Source organism: Amblyomma americanum, chromosome 4 (assembly GCF_052857255.1).
Source record: "Amblyomma americanum isolate KBUSLIRL-KWMA chromosome 4, ASM5285725v1, whole genome shotgun sequence".
Lineage (NCBI taxonomy): Eukaryota > Metazoa > Arthropoda > Arachnida > Ixodida > Ixodidae > Amblyomma > Amblyomma americanum.
The window spans coordinates 176,166,538-176,187,862 of NC_135500.1; the positions used below are offsets into that span (position 1 = coordinate 176,166,538).

Sequence of the window (21,325 nt, forward strand, 5' to 3'; positions counted from 1 at the left end):
TATCTGCACAGTAGTTGGAAAAACTCTACAATATAAAGGAGAGAGAAGCTTGTGTCACCTATGTTGACTCTAACATTTAATTCTTGCGACCCAGAACTTCCTAAACTAACCGCGTAAGCGAAATTCCGCGCAGTACATTGCATTCAGCCCGGCAAGGCGTAGCCCAGGCAATGGCTTTGTAAGTGCCCTCACTTCAACCTAACGAGACGCCAGTCCCGACTCTCCAGCAGCTCTTCTCTCTTCATCCGAGACAGGTCTCTCGTTATCTTCTGCCACCCGCGTTCTTCCCTGCGGCCACGCAGAAAGGATGACAGCGTGTCTTGTACGTGCGGCAGGTTAGAATGGACCCGGAGGTCATGCGGAGATATCTGAGATCGGTTGCTGCCGCTGCCAGTGTCACCGAAAGCAGACTTGTTTGGTGTCACTTCGGGATCTTCTGCGCGGCTTCCGTTCTCATTCCTGGAGTAGTGGTCAGCTCCCCCGACCAGCGCTGTGAGCCCGTGACTCTGGGCCCTGGCGTCGGTCCCATTGCTGCCTGCAGCGCCGCTGCTGTTGACGCTCAGTATTCGACCGGCGTCTCCGATCTCTGGCTCGGCAATATCGGCGTCGCGGAGCGCCATCGTCATGGCGGTAAGAGCGATCACCGCCAGCACCACGACCACGGCTGACGCCTGCGTGTACCACGCCGACGACCTGCGGTGTAACAGCCGCGAGGCGTTTATAATGGCTGCAAAAACGTGGCAAGTTTTAATGCGAAAGCATTATGCGGCTCATCGGCAATGAAACCTGGCATCGGCGTTGACCAGCAGCAGTGGTCCCAAAAATATTAGATGACGTGACCGTTGTATGAAAAAAAAACGTACAATATCTTTCAAAGTTGCGGGGAATTAAACACAGGACTTTCAAATTGCAAGGCGAACATGTAACCCATAGGCCACAAAACCGCGCTGCTTCTTCGCGTACAAAGGTGAACCACGTATATGCGTTACCTTACGACTGTGGGCTAATGAGTAGGTGTGTCATTAGAAAGGAAGAGAAAAAAAATCAATGAATAAAACATTGAATGAAAAGTAAATTAGAATTAAAAGAAAGCTTTCGCATTCAAAGCACGTAAGCAGACTTAAGCGCATTCCGTAATTTTTAGTGGTGGTCTGGCATAGATAAACTGTCGACCTTGGCTCAGTTTCAAGTGTATAGCTTGCTCGCGAGCGTGTGAGGACAGCACACTTGGGAAAGCGGCCGCCTCGCGCTCGTAGTTTCCTCTCTGCTGCAAAGCTGTGAGATAGGGTGTAGGACCGTCGCGATGGCATAATGACAATGGCGTTCGGCTGCTGAGCACTAAGTCGCGGTATCAAAGGCAGGCCGCGGCAGCCGCATTCCTTCCTCCATTCATCCATGCCCCCTTCATGGCACGGTTCGGGTTTCCACCATGAAGTTCGACAGTTACTACGCCCTGTCCTGTCTTGAAAACCAATTTTCACGGCAGACATTCCAAGGCGCCCTAGTTAAGTTTTTCAGATACATTTCGCCCAACTGGGGTTCTTTAGCTTGTACTGCATGAACTGACGACGCACAGCACATGTGCGTTTTTTTTTAATTTCCTCTCCGTGAAAATGTGGCTGCCGAGTGGACGCGATTCGATCCCGTGTCCTTAAGCCAGCACGGCGGTTTCGGTATCCGAAGGAAAAGTTGATTATATGAGGAACCTTCCTGTGTGTAGAGACAAGATTAAGCATGTGAACAACTATTTGTAGAATATACCGCACGAACTCTTGTACGTTAAAGATTTGCCTGCGATTGAGGACTGCCAAATGGCTATTCCGGCCTTCCGTTGCGCAGTCACGAGCGCTTCTGTGCGATGTTACACTGACGCTATGTATTTTGAGTAGCAAGAGACATGTCATCTTGAGTAAGGTGTACAATTATAATAATAACAATAATTGGTTTTGGGGGAAAGGAAATGGCGCAGTATCTGTCTCATATATCGTTGGACACCTGAACCGCGCCGTAAGGGAAGGGACAAGGGAGGGAGTGAAAGAAGAAGGGAAGAAAGAGGTGCCGTAGTGGAGGACTCCGGAATAATTTCGACCACCTGGGGATCTTTAACGTGCACTGCCGAAAACGTCTTGCCGTATCACTGCATACTACCGGATGACGCGCTCAAGCGTTATACTGAAGACCTCGTCTTAACCTTTCACTGAATAACTGAACAGCGGTGCATGCCGGCAATAACTGAATCAACAAAGTGAAATGATCAACTGGTCAAGCATTACGAGCTATATTGCGCATCCTGTAGACTGTTTCGTGAAATTCAACTCAACGTCCTGGTGAAATAGTCAAGCGTTTTCTTCCTACAACATAGATTTTTCACTGCTCGCTATAACTGCCCTGAATCATAAGCCACTTGGTTCCATTGTCTTCTAAAATGCCCCACGGCCATCCAGCCCTCCTGACCTTTCCTCTCAAACTCCTCTTGAGAAAAGTGCCTGGCTCATCTCGGATAATCTATAAGACCAGCTGGCCCATGTGCACCAGGCCCGCTCCCATCTTGGCGGCCGCTTTCCAGCTATCAGATGTTAGTTCAATTAAAAAAGCGTTCTGGGGACACTGGGCAGCGAGCTGGGGAGAATACAGGATGGAACTGATGGAGTCTCAGATGTGTAGCTCTTGCTCTCTTGGCAGTTTCCTTTGGCGCTTGAGTCAATAATGTGCTGTTTCGTAAAACATGACCTGCAGCGTGTGGTTTCGGACGAGCATAAAATTGATTATACTAGTACTGCTACAACTATTATTGCCCATCGGCCTTCGGTGAGCCCGTGCCGTACCATTCTGAGATCGCGTATACGTATCTGCACAAAGCCGTGATGACGGAACGCAGCATCCAGCCTCCGTTCAAGTCCTCACCAGTGCTGCTGGTCCTCCGACAGTGGCCATTCCTCCAGGGCAGGCGAAAGATGCGCGTCGCTCCGGATTCCATGCGGTGGCGAATGCTGGCCTCCTGCCTGCGCAGCGACAGCAGTTTGCGAGGCCGGCACCTTTTTGGCCCTCGAAGCAGGATTGCAGATGCCTCTCCGAGTGAGGGGCATCGCTTCTTCCTCGTCGCGGCCCAGCTTGATGAGGTCAGCGGCAGAGAAGCGGCTCTTCTTCTTGAACTGCGGAGCCAGGGATGATGATGTGAAAGCAGCATGGGCCTACAAATTCGATAGGGAACGAAAGACAGCCTATGTTTTGAAGATAAGGTAGCGTTGCATTACGCCTGAAGGCATGCTGTAAGCCATCACACGGCAACGCGAGAATTTGTGAGGTGAAACAACCGTTGCAAACAACCGGAGCTCAAATAACCGGCTTAAGGCGGCTTACCATCGTGCGGCAGATGCTGGTTTCCGAGAATCAAGAGACAGAGGAACGGGCGGTTGTTGTTGTTGTTGTTTGCCTCACAAAAATAAGGCACGGCGGTGCGCGCGGCCTCGCCATACACGCGCAAGTTTAGCTCGTGGCACGTTTTCTCATGTCGGAGCTGATTTGAAATAATAAGCGCCTGCGGAAAAGCATAATTGCGCTTTCGGACAAAACAAAGTACACGGAGAAAATGAGCACTAATAACGGGATTTTGTGTTGCACGTTGTATGCCGTTCATCACTCTGCATAGAGTTTTTTTTTTCATTGAACAAAAAAGACGAGAATATTTGTTTATTTTAATGAAATGTGTGGGAACCTTCCCTACAGTCCCCTGTGTTTGCTTTACCGCGAGACACCGTGCAGCAGCAGCCTCGCCTCGAGAAGGAACACATTCCCGTGTTAGTTAGCTTAACTAGCAAGAGAGGGCGCCAGCGTCGCAACGCGAGAGATTGCTTGAATCTCACGCGCGGGAGAGGGCAGATGGGCTTCGCCTGGGGCCGTCGGCGCGAGCGGACGTGCCGCTCGCGGCTCCGCTCTTCGCCAGCGAGCTGAGGAAGCGGCGGGAAGACTGGCTCCCGTATCTCGTCTCGTCCGGCCTTCGGAGTATCCCTTACCCTTGCGTGGGCGATCATTCGCTCGTAACCTTGCTGGTGAGTCGGACGAGCTCGATTCATTAGCGTATCTTGTTGCTAGCTGGCGTTATTGTTGCTGTAGCAATAAATGCCTGTGTGCGTCAGCCAAGGTGTCGTTCCTTTGTTCCCTCAGAGCAAGGCCCGCCGTGGTTGGCGTGCGCTCGGTAGCGTACGCGATCACGGTGTGCGGTCCGGGCGCTTTGAACTGTGTCAGCCGCGATTAAGCGGGGAGTAACTATTTATCTCCCCAATAAAACCCCACAAATGACATGCGCCGATGATGATGTCGGCGGCCTTGTAGACCAGAGGACCTAACTGCGATTTCCTCTTTGCATTAAACGTTTGCTCACTCACTATTTATGGATCACAGATATTGAATGAAGAGCGGAAAAGTGCAACATAATGGTTACCCCACCGTTACCTAGGCTAGTAACGTCAGATTAGTTGTTCTTTTCAAGTGCCGCTTCCATTGCACAAGATAAATTTGTTAAATTGTGGGCAGCCCACGAAAAAAAAATACTAAAATTCAAGCAACTTGCTCACAAAAATAAAAAGTAAACGAGAGTACAACATACAGAAGAAGATGAAGACAAAAACCTTGTCAGGTAGTAAAGGTGTTACGACTGCAATTTCTAACAGCAAACTATGAAAATTTTATCACATATCTTGTAATGTGTGTAATTCACATTATAGCGCTTACTGTGGATGTTGATGTTTCGTAAGTTCTGTAAGTATTGAACTGAACATGTTTCATGTTTTGGCATTTTTCTGCCGCATTATGCGCAAGTTGCGTGATTCTGTTTATTTTTCCCTGAAAGAAAGTTCCTGTATTGCACATTGCGATCATGTGTAGTCAATGTAAGAGCGGCACGATATTTATGCTTCTGACAAAGTGGTTTGCCCGTGCCTCAATGCCAGACGTACAAGACCGAACTCGGTGCAAGCTCCGATTTTGATCCGAAAGATGAGGAAGCTGCGAGAATAAAACTTATTTGCTCTGAGGATGGACAGAAAAGGCGAGTTCACATTGTCATGTGTGCGGAAATCGTTATAGGGGCCAAGATTATGGTCATGGAGCTGCAGCTAAACTGGCTAGTAGCAGCCGACACCGGAGGAACTGGCTGAAAAATGCCTGCACAGTTTAAGCCCTTAAAGATTGCTCTATGACATCCAAGACCTGGCGTCGGCCCCAGTGCGCGACTCGCCTAATGCGCAGTCAAACGACGCCGCATCCGTCGGCACAAAGCGAAGCCTACTGGCCCGCATTTATTTGTACAGCATTGATACGACTTGATATTCTCTACAGCTCTGCACCTGCCACGTAGAAAGTTCCTTTTCAAAGGTGTTTAATGATCTGGTGACCGCACTCCTCTGGCTATTGGCGTAGCAGCTTGAGTGTTGTCCATGACAGCTGCAACGTAAGCATTGAATCGCGGCGACGGAATTTTGGTCGCGGCTCGGTTTAAGCGGCGGATAAAACTCCTCGTGTTATCGGGGCAGGTCAGTGACTCGGTGCGGTGCTCTGTTGACAAGAAATTCGATTTAATTGCTTGAATGAACAGCAAACAGAGTCACAAAGCTGTAAACCCTAGCGTAAATGGCCTGAGGCGAACCGCAAAGCCTGAGAGCAATACACGCGATCCCCCTTCCAGCGTCATGGGGCGCCACGGTATGGCCTCGCAGCCGTTACTGAACAGCCACCGCATATTATTGGTGCTCAGTGCTCCTCCTGACTTCTCCTCAGAACGGATACTCTGCTCAAGCATTGCAATGGTTTCAATTACTACATCTTTGCAGCGGCTTACAAGTCCCTAACTTCCGTGCTTTTTCTTAGATTAACTGCTACATATCCGGCCTGCACCGGGAGGAACATTTTATTTTTCAATCCTTTTCCTTGTCTCAACACACATTTTGTAAACCTGATCTCCATTTTAAAAACGCTTTCGCAAAATCTGGCCTCCTTGGGTTGTGTGACGCCACCGCCACCCACCCACCTTTGCTCTCCACCGGTCTACATCTTCCAGAATCCTACGCCTACCTTCATACAATTGACCTTCACACTTCAGAATCTTCACGCACAAACTACTCCGCCCTCCACAAAGCCTCCACCCACAACCTACCCACCTCACACTACATAAGCTTCACCCACAACCAACCACCCATTCCAACCTCCTGGCGGCCTTCACCCACTACCCACCCATCTTTGCCCTTCACCCACCTTCACCATCAAGAAGCTTTCACCCACCACCAGCCAACCCACCTTCACCTTACAGGAAGCCCTACCAACCACCCATCCCTTCACATCCGTTGTTACAAGCGGGTTCCATTAGGTTGAACGGCACACCTATGTGCACCCTGCCCATTTCACAATGGTTCCATCGTGGTTCCATCGTATGCATTCGGAGGGTTCAACAGTATATCACATGCGTGTGGTTTTGTGTCTGATGAGATGAGTCCAGCTTACGAGCAGCCAACAGGAAAGCCAAACTCGGGCCTTTGTAGACTGGTGTTTGAGCCGAAAGTCAAAAAGAACTGTTTCAGCCCACACCTGGATGAAAATCACTAGCCTTTTCAGAGTTCCGAAATATAATGGCATCTGCCATCACTACAGGTTTTCCACGGGACCAATGTCGGGTGCAAAAATGTGCAATGAAATCAATGCATACATGTGCTGCTATCCCTAGATGCAGTTCTTATACTGTCTTTTAATGAGCACCCAATGCTTCTGTACTGTAGATGTTTATCGAAGAGCTAACTAGAATCATATTTACATAGCATATCGGTTAAGGCGTTAATTAGCAGAAAATATGTACAGAGAGTTGTTGGGTTATCTTTTGTTGCTTTTTGTCATATACGCTGCATTAATTCTGAGTTCCCTCAAATATGCTTGCAGTCGGCTCATAATGTCTGAAGTGAAATCACCTGAACCATGACGGCTTAAAAACAAAAAACACGACGCTGGAACTTTTCGCCCACAGACAAGACTTTAGTGCGCAGCGTTTTCCGAAAGAAAAACTTGTACTTGAACGTTTATTGCTGTTCTTCAACAAACGTTTACACAAAAAGGTTTGTCAGTCGGTTCATAGACATACACACACAGAGACTTCTTTCAAAATGAATGCACTGCTTACTTGGCAAACGCATAACCCACACATTTTCAACGAGGAGTTGGACACATTTGCGCGTGAGAACATATACTGCAATTTACGAGCGACAGATGCAATGATGGACAGGAGTGAAGCTGGCGAAGCCGCCTTCAGGCGAGAATAAATATACAGCCTACATGACGAATACTGGGATGTTCTGCAGGCTGTCGAAGTGCTAACAAGAACGTGACACTCGCTCGGATGAAATGAGTGAAAACAAGTACGACTCTCTGAACAAATAAGCATGCTAAAACGAACAATACAGCTGAAAACTATACGCGGATATCATTGAAAACACGAGGAAAAACAACGTACATATTCACAAAATTGGTGCGTTCACCTGCATGCCCACAAAGGTTCAGCGCTATGACCAACTAGGGCACCAAACATTGGGCCCCTCGACACGTGAACAGATTAATGCTTCAAAAAGGTCATCAAGTGCCAGGAACAATGATACTTTGATAGTCCTGGCGGTGAACGTTTCATAGCAGTCAAGTTTGATCTCACTGACGAAACCTGCTAACCTGTACCTGGTACCTTTCCAACCTAAATCGGAGATTTGTCATAATGTTAAACCACCTCATATCATCGAATCCGACACTAAAGCTGTATCCGAAGCTCAGGTGCGGAATTTGGGGCGAGAATTCATTGTTTACAAAGAGCCCGAACAAAAAGTATTGGTCGTGAAATCCGTAGATGATGATACTACAGGTGCACACCGCACGTACAGATTAGCCAGCCTAAACCAGGCTGGACAAAATGGCTGCCACTAAAAGCGCAATTCACGCACTATGGCACGATTCCGACGCATTCTAATAGGTCGATATTGAACAGTCTGATCAGATTAGTCCGATTTCCACCACGGCGCTGGGAGAGAGAGTCGTCAACATCAGAAGCCGCAGGCGGAGCCCACCAAAAGCGCGCAAAAAGGCAAGCACTTCCGCGTGGGTCTGGTTTCTAGACGTGCGACGTCTTGACAGATTCGGTGTCCTTGTCGCTCGTGCGCAGCACTCCAAGAGAGGCACGGCGCTTGCAGCGTGTGCGGGCCCCGCCGCCCACGCTGACGCTCTCCGCGCCGGCCTCGGCTTCGGCTTCGGCTTCTTCGGGGCTTTCTGCGCATCTGGAGAGCGAGGACGGAGATAGCATGATGCGGTCGTCGCTCGGATCGCCCGTCGTGAATACCACGCTCACACGGCGAACCTGAAAACAGAGAGAAAAGAGGGTGGTTGACGACCTTGCTGACATAGAACGGTAAGGCAGGAAAGAGTGACGGTGACGTGGACAGCGTGCAGCGTATAACGGTTGTCTGGAGGCCATTTATCTCAATAGCCTGCTCTCATTCGCTGTGGTTATGACGCGTACACCGGTTTTACTCCTAATGGATGCATCTAAAATATTGTACTGACTGTCGACGAGCATAAATATTGGAGCAGTAGCAGTAGCAATTATTCGCCCTCTGTGGTATTAGTAAAAGTTTTCCTCTCGGAAAATGGAAGAGAAGGGGGTCTATCATTTATCGTTGGCTTCAAGGCCTGCTTAAGGCCAGACAAAAGCTCAGAAAATCCCGCAATGTTTGAAAGTGGTGAACACATGTGAAAGGGGTCCGTTCGCGTAACTGATCTTTCCCACTTCAAGCGTCTGCGTTTTGAAGGCCTGCGACTTCATGGTCGCGCTAATGTATATTATGTTGGCTCAGAAAGCGGAACACATTCAAGCGCGGATGTTTCTGCACAATTTCTTGCACGTCCTTTCGGACTCGGTGCAGTTTTAAATGTGTGCATCGTTGTTGGTCGAGGTACAGCGCTTTACTTGGCAATCCGGTGAAAAAAATTTGGCGGAATTTTTTGGAAGAGGAAGCGTAAATTCTGTTCCACTGCTTCTCAGTTTTCTCTGCTTTTTTTTTTCTTTTTTGTAACGATAGTCGTTGTACGTGGGACTTACTACGTGAGCTGCTGTGCCACCGTCTAGCTCACAGTATGTCAATCTAAACTCCCGCGTTCACCTGCACACCAATAAGAATCTTATCCAATAGGGTGTGGGCTCTAAGGGTCATGATAGGCGAAGAGAGGGCACCCAAGAAAATGTTACCTGGGGTCGCGTGACCGAGATGGACTCCGAAGTGGGCCGTTGATGTGAGGGATGCGGCAAAACTATGACTCGATAAAAAAAAAATTAGCTGTGGCTTAAACTTTGGTTAACCCTGGTTAGAAGCGAAGGCTTCATTTGCATGGCTACGTTCCAAAACGCCACACACACTGCCGAACGGATTGTCTGTAAAGCGTCGATGAAATGCCCGATTCCCGATTGGGCAGTTGTCACCTGCCACGGTGGACAGATTCTGAGGACGTCAGTGAGTCCCATGACCTGCCACGTGACACCTGCCATGACACCACGTGACATCTGTCACGTGACTAAACTGACGCTGCCCTCTTGAAAACCTCGCGTAGTGAAGCTTTCGCTTCAAAAATGTCCGCTTTTTTTTAAGTTTACTTGAGCGGTTCTCCTACAGCCCATGAGTAACGCAAAAGTCTCCAAGTTGTGCTAATTATGACAGAGACCGTAAGATATGCTACATTATGGTGATTTTTGAATAGCCTGTGAGGATATAAGCCACAGTCGCGGTATTGAGACCATGACACCGCTTGACAGTCATCCCTTCTAGGCGCCAGGGTCACCGCTATGCAGGCCCTTGGAAAACTTCCCCCATGATAGTCAGAAGATTACGGATACTCACGCGACTGTCGTCCTTTCTGGACATGTCCGCTTCGTCTGAGTTGGAGCTTTCAGAGAGGTCGTGCGTGGACGAACTAGACGGGGATTGAGGAAGTTCCTCTTCGTCGGAGCCCAGCTGCAACTTCTTGCGCATCTGCGACATTTGCGGGGTGTAGAAGAATATCTCGTCGCACCGGCGAGGTGGCATCAGCCTTGCCACGTTGCTGTCCGTGAGGCTGTACGACTGGTCCTGGAAAGAGCACCGACGCATACGTTCAACGTTAGTGAAGGCTGTCGTTACGACTCGCTCAAAACCTAGCTCGATTGTAGGCACGGTGACCCTGGCAATCCGAAATCTTCCCACTAATCAACCAACTGATCAGTCAGCAGACTCAAAAATTGGTCAGCCAATTGAGCCTCCACAAAATTGATTGATTGGAGTGCTACTCCAGACAATTCCGCAGCACTAGCAACCATGCCTAACAGCAATAAAAGACGAACACGCGGAGAAGCCATCCCTCAAGTGACTTCACTGAACACAATCACCAAATTTATGCAATAAATGAAGGCATTCGGAAATGGTAATGAGTGCCCATATTGTAGCTTGAGCAACTTGCGATCGCTGGCGAGAAGCAGCGGTTGGGAAACGAGTCCTTTCCTATGAGAAAAAGACAGCCATAGTAGGAAAACAAATCAGACTTTTCCATCCAATCCAATTGCCTCAAAACGTAGCAAAAACTAGCGAAAAGCAGATGCGTTTCATCTGGGACATGCAAACGCTCTACAGTGCGTCATGCTGAAAACTGATGCGTTCTTTTCGAAAAAGCAGATTCATTGTTCTTGAAGACCTCATAGCACAATTAGGAATTCGTTTCATTTCGTGAGTGGCTGTTTATTTGCGTAACTTCAAAATCTATTATTCTGATCCCCGATTCCCAAAATCTACACGCTTTGAAGGAAACACAAAACTGCTGAATGCCGAAAAATACTTCCATTCTGAAATTTTTATGCGAAGCTAATGGGCGCATATTTCGTTTCCTTTGTTTGTTATTGTTGTTGTTGTCGTCGCGTAACGCAGTTCAGCCGCTTCCAGCTATTGCCAGAAACTTGACACATTCGCCTTAAATGGCTAGACTCGGCGATGACCTTTTCTGTTCCTTGCAGAATACCACGCCATATTGCATGCGTAATCCATAGGTTACGTTTAAACGTCGCCTTCACGCACAAGTACTTACACTTAATTTGGCAAACGGACTCCCCGGACTGTACCACATGTGGCGTGCTAGAGACTGTAGAAACATGTTTTAGTGGCGTGTCCAGCATATGCACGAGAAAGACTCAGGCTAGTATCTGCTTTGAACCCTTTTGACACCAGGCCCCTTTCGGAGGATTTGATTCTCGGCGCTTGGCCAGATAGTTCGAAACCTGTACAGGCAACGCGAGCGCTCTCATGCTTTCTAAGCGACACGGACCTTGCCTAGCGTTTGTGATGCTAAAAAGTGTGCCTTGTTTTTTTCATCTGCCTCCTCCTCCATCATCATCATCATCATCATCATCATCATCATCCCCAATCGTGACCCTCTCTTTTCTCCTCTTCCCGTTCCCCAGTGCAGAGTAGCTGGCCAGATATTTATTTTTCCGGCCAACTTCTCTGCCTTTCCCGTCAATAAACCCTCTCTCTCTTTCTCCAACTATTGGCACCACTTGTGCCTGCATAAAAAACAAATGGCATGACGTGAGATCCAAGAGCAAGTATTTGGTTCAGGTGAGTAAGAAGTGAACAGATTTTGTTTATACATAGTTAAGCCCTTTCAGCGCTATTGCAGGAGCGGGACTTTGCTTCCGATTTAATACGAAGTATAGAGGCTGAATAGCAATTCCTCTATAGTCCAATTAACATTGAACTTCTGTGTGATTGATTTGTGCCCTGTCACATTATCGGAGGACCACGCCAGCGCGAATGGATGTTCTGTTGTAGGTTCCACAGCAAAAAATTCGTTCTCAGTGAAAGCAGCTTTCGTGCATCGCTATATGTCAGTCAGGGGCGAGCCAGCACAAACTCGTAAATCAAGCGGCCATGTAACTGTTCTGATCTTGTTGTCGTTGCTCCTGCTCGTACGTGACACTGTTTGCCAGGCGTATTTGTGCTAATAAGCTCTAGCTTTCTAGTTAGCCACAGGTTTCCTTCCCTCACTCGCGTTTCTTTTTATGCTCTCTTGCACTTCATCTTTCAAGAGGTCGTCATTTGGATGTTCTCGGCAGGATTTCTTTGTGTACTTGAAAAAAGTGCGCTCAAACAAGAAGGTATACCTATTATTTAGATGCTAACGCATAAGTGGTATTATTGGATGTTTAAGCAAGACTGCGTTGACTTCGAAGCACCAGCGGATACTCGATGGCACATCGACACAAGAGGAAATATTTGCATGCAATAATTCTACTTTTCTACGAACAGCCAGTTTTGAGCCACATCAAGTTTCTATAGGTCGCAAGCCGTGCAAGCTGTGACAGTCTGCTCTAAAGCCTCTACGAACTGACCTGGAAAAACAGATCGTCAGTTGGCTCTGGAGTGGCCTAAGTGTGACGACACAAACAAACAAAAGAATTAGCCCATCACCGCATCCAATTTTCGTGCAGTATGAGATCACACTAGAAATGGCTCATGCTCACAAGTTCACCTTGACAACAATACTTTCTGTTTTCTTATGCTGTAATTCAGGCTAAGGATGAATTTATGGCGTGCACTAAGCCAAAAAAATTCTGACATAGAAGCTGTTCTCGCAGGAGGTTTCAACACGCGGCATGTTAAAGACATAATATCGAGCAATCTGTGAGTACTGCCTGCAGGTACGTGCGCTGCGTGACGGCAGAGCGAAAAACCATATCTCGAACAGAACAAGGAAAGTGTGAGCATAAACTAACTCGAATGATGTTATCTCCGGCAGGAAAGAGGGGTTCACTTACGACATCCGGAAATGAGAAGACAAGCTTGTTTGGGTGCGCGGCTCCCTTCGCTGTCTTGGGGCTCTTCTCGGGACAGACTACGAAGCCGTAGGGAATGTACAGCTGCCCGTTTTGGATGGCCTCGTCCTTGCGGATGACGAGGATACGAGGCGCCGGCGCAAATTCCTTACCAGCCTTGGCGTTCTTGTCGGCCTTCATCACCTTGGTGCACAAGGGCACCGGCTTCACGAGGCGCTTGAACTCCTGACGGGGACGAGAAACAAGAGAAAAAATATTCGATCAACATCTCTACTGAGAGAATAGACACGACCGAATCAATTTCTTGATCGATCGGCTATCTTATGTGTTGTGAATTGAAATAGAAAATGATTTCTCCCGTCAAATCTATAATCTGCTATTTTTTCTGTGAATGGAGAAGTCGCCTGTCGTGTCTACCAGTTCTGCAGCTAGCGTAGTGAAGCGCTTAATCGAATTTTGATAACAATGTGTTGGATTGCTCACTCACCTTAAAGTGCTCAAAGAAACACTTTTTAAGATATTACACTTTCCTCGCACATCATGAAAATAGAATATTTTATAATAGACAGCTTCTTCCAATCGTCAGTCATACATAATATAAGTATTTATTTTTATTATGTACCTCACCCTTGTTATTAACTATTTATTAATTTAATGCTACTCTGCTCAAACCCCAAGGACTGGCAATGAATGAAAAATAAAACTACAATCTGCTCTGAGGCTCACACTCACGCTCGTGTATTCGAAGCAGCTCTATAAAAAGCACTCAGTTTAGAATATACTTCCTTAGTCTCCTTACACACTTCTAAAAGTAGTCTTCGCAAGCTTCTCGAGCTCACCACATGTATATTTTCTTCCTGGCACATGTTTCGCTATAATCTTTCCCGCCCACGCTCCCTTTTTGTTCGTGCAGTGGCGTGCTCGAACAATTTGGGCGACCTTGAAGAAGCTAGGGTGTAGCCATGCTCAAACTTAATTCCGAAAAGGAGAGACACGCATCCCTAGCGGCCTCACACAAATATACGCGGCAAGCAAAAAGTAGTCATCTATTGCTCCGGTAAGATGGAGCTGTGGCTAGAACATGGAAGGAAAAAAAAATAGCGAATGAGTCAGCGTGTGTACCCGCCGCGGTGGCTCAGTGGTTAGGGCGCTCGACTACTGATCCGGGGTTCCCGGGTTCGAACCCGACCGTGGCGGCTGCGTTTCAATGGAGGCAAAACGCTAAGGCGCCCGTATGCTGTGCGATGTCAGTGCACGTTAAAGATCCCCAGGTGGTCGAAATTATTCCGGAGCCCTCCACTACGGCACCTCTTTCTTCTTTCACTCCCTCCTTTATCTCTTCCCTTACGGCGCGGTTCAGGTTTCCAACGATATATGAGACAGATACTGCGCCATTTTCTTTCCCCAAAAACCTATTATTATTATTATTATTATTATTATTATTATTATTATTATTATTATTATTATTATTATTATTATTATTATTATTATTATTAGCGTGTGTCACGCCAAATGCAAATGAGGTGAACTAGCACTTCAGATTTCGCTTCGGTTTCAGTTTCTGTTCGAGGCTCGGTTTTCAGTGTTAAGCAGGCGTCAAAGATTGGCGAAATCGGCGAGTGGGGTCTTTAGTCCTAGTGAACAAATACTTTTAAGTTTCTATGTTTTCCTCGCAAAGCACGAGAAAAAAACATTCCATAACAGAGAGTTTCTTACAGTCGTCAATAACTCATAACTTTGGATTTATTTTTATTATTTATCTCTCCCTCGTTATTATCTTTTTCGTGCTCTAATGTTCCTCCGCTCAGACCCTGAGGGTCTGCGGTTAATGAAAAATAAACTAAAACAGCGTTACTGGGTTAAAGCCTATATATCCGGAAGTGATCATTCTCTACTTCACATTCTGGATCGCCGGGAGTCCACGTACCACACCTGGCGCAGTGGTGCAGCTGCGAAGCGATGCGCACCGCTTCCCTGCGATGGCAGATGCTGCCACCGGTGTGGCTTGTGAGACCCAGCTTGCTCTTCCCGAGCAACATCTCGCCTATAATCATTATTTGAACTGCACCTGCCACGGTGGGCAGTTTGCTCACAATTCGTCGGGCAGGTTGTGATGACGTCACAAGGTTACGTGACCTAGGTGGCACAGCTGTCACCTAGGGGGGCCATCTAGGTCAAGCTTAGCCAGACAGAGATTGGCGAAATCGGTAAGTTAGTGTCTTGGTGCTAGCGCGCTAAAACAAGCTCCCTCGCGAGGGAGAGTGCAAAGGCATGTTCCTGGTGTGTTCACGCACGATGTTACACACTGCAGCGAGGCCAACTTGCTTTTCCTGGATCATGCAAATGCTGCAACGAATCTACTAAAAGCTTAAAAACTTCGCCATCACGTGGCAGTCGGCGTGTTGTAGCTTGAGATATCAACCAGCTGAAAAAAAAAACCTGACCTTCCTACTTGTGATTTTTTATACGTGGTATTTAAACGCAGTAAGAAGCTATAAAGTCTAACAGCAGGCAGAAGAATATAGTGGACTTTGACTGAGCGTAAAACTCACGGTATCACTAGAAATATTTCAATTGTCCACGTTTCACGCCTCAGTAAATGACTTACGTCCCATCGGTTGCCGTCGGTGTAGCAGCCTGTGTAGACGATCTTGTAGATGAGGTATCCCGGAATGTGGCACATAATCACGGCGAACAGAGTCCATCCCAGTATTGGACCCCAGAAAGAGTTTTTGAAGAGCCCAGCCGATATGTCGGGGCTTCCGAATATGGTGAACACCAGCGTGACCTGTGAATTCAGAATAAATGCAAGTGCTGCACATCAGGTGGTGCTTATCTGAGCTTTATATTCGTTTAAATTGCCAACGAATACCGCTAGAACGCGGCATCTAAAGAAATTTTCTGTTGGCTGGGCCACACCTTCTAATCAGTCAAGACATGATACATGTGTAGTCCGAATCACCTGTACATAAAATTTCTGAGCCGACTTTTGTAGATGCGTACACTGTGAGCTCCGCACACTAACCGGAGTCTAGCTGACGCCTTCAACCCTCCCGCCGGGAACTGGACACAACTGCGCAAAATCCCGGACACTTACTGGACCTACATCTTTGGGAAGACCCTTGCGGCCCACGTGCATTTGTCTTAGCTCACCAACGACCGCTTCGCCCTCTCCCCAGCACATGCACATTACGACAGTTGATTACCACGTTTTAGAGGGATCAAATCCTACTAAGACGAAGAATAGATGACACAGGACATGCGCTATCCTGTCGCACAAGGTAATTACGCCATAGAAGGAACGCGAAAGCCCACCAATAACAGGACTACTAACATCGTTTAAACTGAAAAAAAGAAAAACCCCTGCTAAATACTGGTATTAAGTAGGCGACCGTAAGGTACGTGCCCATGATACCTCTGATGTTTCGCTAAGAAACGGTAGGGCGTTTTTCACCTTATAATGTTTCTGTGCTAAGAATACGTCATCAAAAAAAAAAATAATAATAATAAAACGTATATATTGCTGTGCGTATGTATTACAACACACCGCCAAGCTATGAAGAAGCAGGACAAACTGACATACCAGAATTACACTGGGAGTAACGAATGACCAGATCACCATCCATCCTCTCCCAAGTGTCTGCTGAAGGATTGTGTCGGCGTCTTCAGCGAACTGCTTAAACCCTGGAAGGAACCGCGAACCTTATAAAACATATTGTACAGTTGGGAAGCAATACAGCTATAAATTATCCAAGCAAATTTCAAGACGTTTAGATAAAACAGTCAATAAGTATTAAAGATGCTAGTAACTCCGTACAAGCGGACTTTCTCAGACGTGATCTCCTAAGCTCTAGCGAGGTACATGGACATTTTCTGACAAACACAAGTTGACGAATATCACTTCACTTCCACGTTTAAATGAAAAGAGGCTGCTTCATCTACTTCACCCATTGCAAAAGGGGCCTCTTTTAAGCTATAAAAGCTACAAAATATCTAAATACAAATAAAAAGCGTCAATCGAAGAACCGCAAAAAATAACACCCCACCTTAAAGTCGAAACTTCTCAGCAGTAATAAGTACAATCGCAAGTAAAAAAAATATAGCACAATGACGTCACTTGAGCGGTGAAAATTGCACCACGCGGCTGGCGCGGCGTCGTGTTTGTGAACACACCTGGCCCTTTTGTTATCGATGTGTTCGTAACCGCACAGCGGAACGTTGCTATCGGCAGCTGCTATGGCTCGTCACTAGTGCTAATCTTTTTTACTCGCGATTGTACTTTCCTCTCAAACAAATGCCATGAGAGCCATGAAAAAAAAAACAATCGAATTTCCCTCAGCAAAACTTTGGATGAAGTTTCCTCAGTTCCCCTTTAAGGTAAACTCTGTGGTGAATTAGTTTTTCTCTTTTTTTTTACGTCTAGCTGCTAAAAGTACTTGAAGGTTACGAATAATGGCAAACGTTATGCACAAGCTAGGCAAGCACGGCGCGGCGGATGAAGCCCACATTATCATGCCTCCGGTGCGAACGCAGGGGAAAACCCAACACTCTAAAAATAAAAGAAAGCAGCCGCAAGCAAAGAAGTAGGAGGGAAATTCACGCACCGTATATCCAAGTTATGACGACGCACTCAAGGAATCCCAACAGGAACGCAGTCCAAGAGAAGATATAAGCATCCATGACTGCTAGGATGTGAATTCCAGCCTGTCGAAGAAAAAAATATTAATAAATAAGACCATTCAACCGTCAGCTGGCTTTCATATCCACAGGCGTGACGCTTGTCGATGTAATCACCACGTGCGCAACTTCAGGTTTCTGCTCGCCTATCAGTACGGCGTGCTTCTTTCAAACACCTGATAACCAAAATTTCACAGCCTTCATTTCATTTCAATAAAAATGGTCTATTTATTAACGAACAATTCAACCATTCGTAATTTGGTGTGATACTGCTGCAACGATACCTAAACGAGGCGCGCTGGAAGAGAATAGGGACTCTACCGTCGTTAGAGTACAGCTGCTGAAAACCAAGTCTTCATCACAACCATTGTGACGGGGCATATGTGGAACAGCGCGAGAGGGTCTGACGTTAAGTTTTCTGCTGCATATGATCCCCTCGTGCGTAAAGAGAGCAAGCGTTGGAGCATCTCATGAACGGTAGAGCCAGAAAACATGGCGTTGAGTGCGAAGCATCATTATCTTGCAGTGTATAATTTAAGCATGATTTTGTGCTTTACTCGAACTTGTCGAGGCGTCACCGTCGAGCGCCTGGACTTGCCTCACAGCATGTGCTCGTCAGCCAATTACCAACATGGCTATGCTGCTGCGTACGCTTTATCTGCTTCTATTTCCTTCCCCTTACTTATTACTAAAGAGTCATAACATGGCCAGAAGGCAAAGGCTAAAGTGAAGGAGTTTTCATATAATCTAATTAAGTCCTCCCCGACTGCAGCTATCAATAGATGAGTTCCAAGTGGACCTTGATAACGACATTGAATCCTGAAAGGCTGTGTTCTCATGTTTTCATGTTTAACAATCGATGAACTACACATGCTCACAGCAATCTACAAAACCACTGCGCTTCAATTGATACCCTAAGGGTTAGAATATGTAGCTCCAGAAACGTTATGAGGGGAACTCCAAGAATTTTATTTGGAGATTGCAGCGTCATAGAGTTTCTCATATATGTCTCTCACACCATTAAGTAAAACTGGCCCTTTTATTGCTAGAACCACATCTAATTTCGAATAATCTTGAACGTGGATGCAATTAATACATCCTTTTTTTTGCGAATTTTTGTGAGAATGAACGACCCCTCAAGGAATAAACGCACTTCACACCGGGCAGAAAAAATCTAAAGAAGTGTAAGCGCCAGCGTCTGATATCAGCATCTTTTTCGGGGAACAAATAACCTAACATAATAGCACTGCCGCGCTAGAAGCCCGGTCCCGCAGGCGGAAAGGCAGAGCACCCGCGTGTCGTTCAACTCACGGGCGTAGTGAAGATGACGCCAGCGGCGAACAGCACTCCGCACACGCCGAGCACGAAGAGGCAGTATCGCTTGCGGATCGCGGCGCTGGAGAACTTGTCCAGCAGGCAGGTGAGCAGCGTGAGCATCATCTGCTCCATGCGGCCCAGGCAGAGCAGGGCCAGCAGCGCGAAGAACAGGATCGAGCACACCACGGAGCCCGGGAGGATGGCCAACGCCGCGGGCACCACCGAGAACAGGGTGCCGAAGCCTGCGCGCACACGCACACGCCGAAACATCAGCGAAGACGTCCCGCTGCCACGCTCGCATCGTCCTCGCTTTCATTTACTACGCCGCTTACTGGCTAACGCTATTTCAAATGAGCTCAGAACTCTAAACTGAGGCCAACAGTTCCCAAAGAAGAGCTGAACAGACCGTTTGGTGAACACTGATCATATTTATGGGAGCAAGGTTTAAAAACAGAACCGATCAACAGGACAGCGCCATGTGCACTTGTGCAGTTGTTCTGTCCAGTTTTCTAGCGCTTTCGTCCTGAAATTCTGCCGAAAAGTGCCATGCCGCAACATAAAAATGAAAGAAAATAAAGCTATACTCTAGAGCAATCGTTTTAGTTCCGCAGGTGCCGAAATGAGCATCGCGCGTAAGCTGGTCACACTTTGTTTTTATAGCGTATGGAGCACGCAAGGAATGCTACTCGCACAATTTCGGTGCTTTTTTTTTGAGAAAGTGTGCTTTAAAGTTTCCCTGACAGCAAGTACTCTTGGATATTACGCTTTTGGTACACTGAAAGCATATTACCAAAGTTTAGTGCATTTTATCACCAATCGTTGGTTGGTGTTTGTCTTATGCACAAAATGTAGTTTATGGCAAGGCAGACACCGTGACAACAGCTGCTTGCGACAAAGAAAAACGCGTTCCTCTTCTGGAGCAAAGGTCATTCATTGCCTAGGTTTAGGTGCAGAGGTTTAATCTCTACAAATATTGCTTTAGCTCATGAGCTTCCCAGCACAGCCCAGCCGAAAGAGATAGTAATTGATCACGAACAACGTCGGTGAGTTTTACACAAGTGCGTATCTTCCACATTTCTGTCGAACTGTATTGGCCACAACGACGCAGAATGAAGAGAGAATAGAATTCACTATAGCTAAAAACGCAAAAACGCAACCCTAGCTGGCCAGTCGGCTGGACAAGGTTTCAATGTGTTGAATGATTATCAGAACGTCAGTTGACAGCAAACACGAACCTACTCAATAATGTACACAGAATCGCTTAATGCTCAAACGGCTCTTCAAACACTTGAAGACAAAAAGAAAACCGAGCATCGTCTTTAAAAATTTATTCCCCCGTGAAGAATATCTTGCTTCGAGTAAGCCAAAAGGAACACACAGGAAAGCATTATCTCCGACTGAGAGCGAATGCATTGGCAATTTCTAACAAATTTTATAAAAGACTATTTGTGGCGACACAATCTGAGTAAAAAACGCGTGTAAAGCGATGCCCTCATCTCCAAAAGTGGGCTGAGCTAAGATTAAGCGCGTTGAAAGCCTCACTTTCCTCTCTGAGAGAGCTGGAGGCGCGGCTCTGCTGAGCGCGCATCATTTGACACGTCTCGGGGCCGCGTATCAAGCCAGGAGATACGGGCGAGGTGACATTGGAGTTGTCGAGGGTGGTACATCCGGGAAATCAGTGCATAACGAAACAAGGAAAAGAAACGCGCCTGACTCCACAGTTCAACGGCACGCCGGCCCTAATGGAGCTCAGATAAAAAGGGCTGTTCGCGATTAAGCAGACTTTTTAGGTCGCCGAAATAGCGCTCGTGATATAAAAGAAATCCAGCAGCGCAAGCTATCTTACTTTTCTTTACATAGTCAGCCAAATAAGTTATAGCGAATAAACACTAATTATGCGAATTGTCCACGTGCGCATAATCGTCACAGCGTTGCCTGCCAGATGTCACGTGTTGTTCGATAGATGGGAGAAGTGTGCTTTGCACTGGCGTCCTGCTCCGCACCACGAGATCGCGGTTATGGACGAGGCGCATTTCGATGTAAGAGAAATGCAATTGGGTTTGAATGTCGAGGTTTAAGTACGAGTTAAACAACCTCAGAAGCCAAAATAAAGATGAGGAGCCCCTCCGCTATAGGCTACTTTGTAGCCCAAAATGCGCTTTTCATACCGTATATCAGATTTATGCATATTTGTGTTCCAAAACGAGTAGGGATTTATGATTGTAGAGTTGATCGAACTCACGTTTGGTTTATGTGCGTTTAACAATTGTCTTCACTTCAACAGCGCAAAGGAGCGAACGCGTCACGCTGTCGTCATGAATATTGCGTATAGCCATTTTGGGGACTAATGAATGGTATTTTTGTACTTCAGAAAAAGACTTATCACGATTTACATTTGCATTCGCGATAAATTTCGTTCTCATTGTATGTTTGACATCAGGCTCATTTCGTGTTTACAAC

The 21,325-nt window shown here is 46.9% G+C and overlaps 2 protein-coding genes across 8 annotated transcripts in view; both read right to left on the reverse strand.

Annotated features, from left to right (window-relative positions):
- LOC144128713 (uncharacterized) lies at positions 1-3,654 on the reverse strand. Its single transcript, XM_077662349.1, has 3 exons — positions 3,361-3,654; positions 2,905-3,152; positions 1-693 (listed from the first exon to the last, which is right to left on the reverse strand). Exons 1-3 carry the CDS (start codon positions 3,361-3,363, stop codon positions 189-191), a joined length of 756 nt encoding a protein of 251 aa, XP_077518475.1. The 5' UTR covers positions 3,364-3,654; the 3' UTR covers positions 1-188.
- A 3,388-nt stretch (positions 3,655-7,042) lies between these two features.
- The window catches only part of LOC144128709 (sodium-dependent dopamine transporter-like), a 90,558-nt gene continuing 76,275 nt past the window's right edge, over positions 7,043-21,325 (reverse strand). For all 7 annotated transcript variants that reach the window (XM_077662336.1, XM_077662337.1, XM_077662341.1 and 4 more), the window contains 7 exons: positions 18,860-19,107; positions 17,476-17,575; positions 16,455-16,555; positions 15,480-15,659; positions 12,854-13,096; positions 9,912-10,139; positions 7,043-8,377 (listed from right to left, as the gene is read on the reverse strand). In XM_077662336.1, the coding sequence (XP_077518462.1) occupies positions 8,135-8,377; positions 9,912-10,139; positions 12,854-13,096; positions 15,480-15,659; positions 16,455-16,555; positions 17,476-17,575; positions 18,860-19,107 (1,343 nt within the window). In that variant the 3' untranslated portion in view covers positions 7,043-8,134. The remainder of the gene's footprint in view (positions 8,378-9,911; positions 10,140-12,853; positions 13,097-15,479; positions 15,660-16,454; positions 16,556-17,475; positions 17,576-18,859; positions 19,108-21,325) is intronic.

Excerpts from the sequence above, each read along its gene's own strand:
- LOC144128713 (XM_077662349.1), bottom strand. Across the intron at positions 694-2,904 it reads TCGGAGGACCAGCAGCACTG|GTCGTCGGCGTGGTACACGC; the intron begins GTGAGGACTTGA and ends GTTACACCGCAG.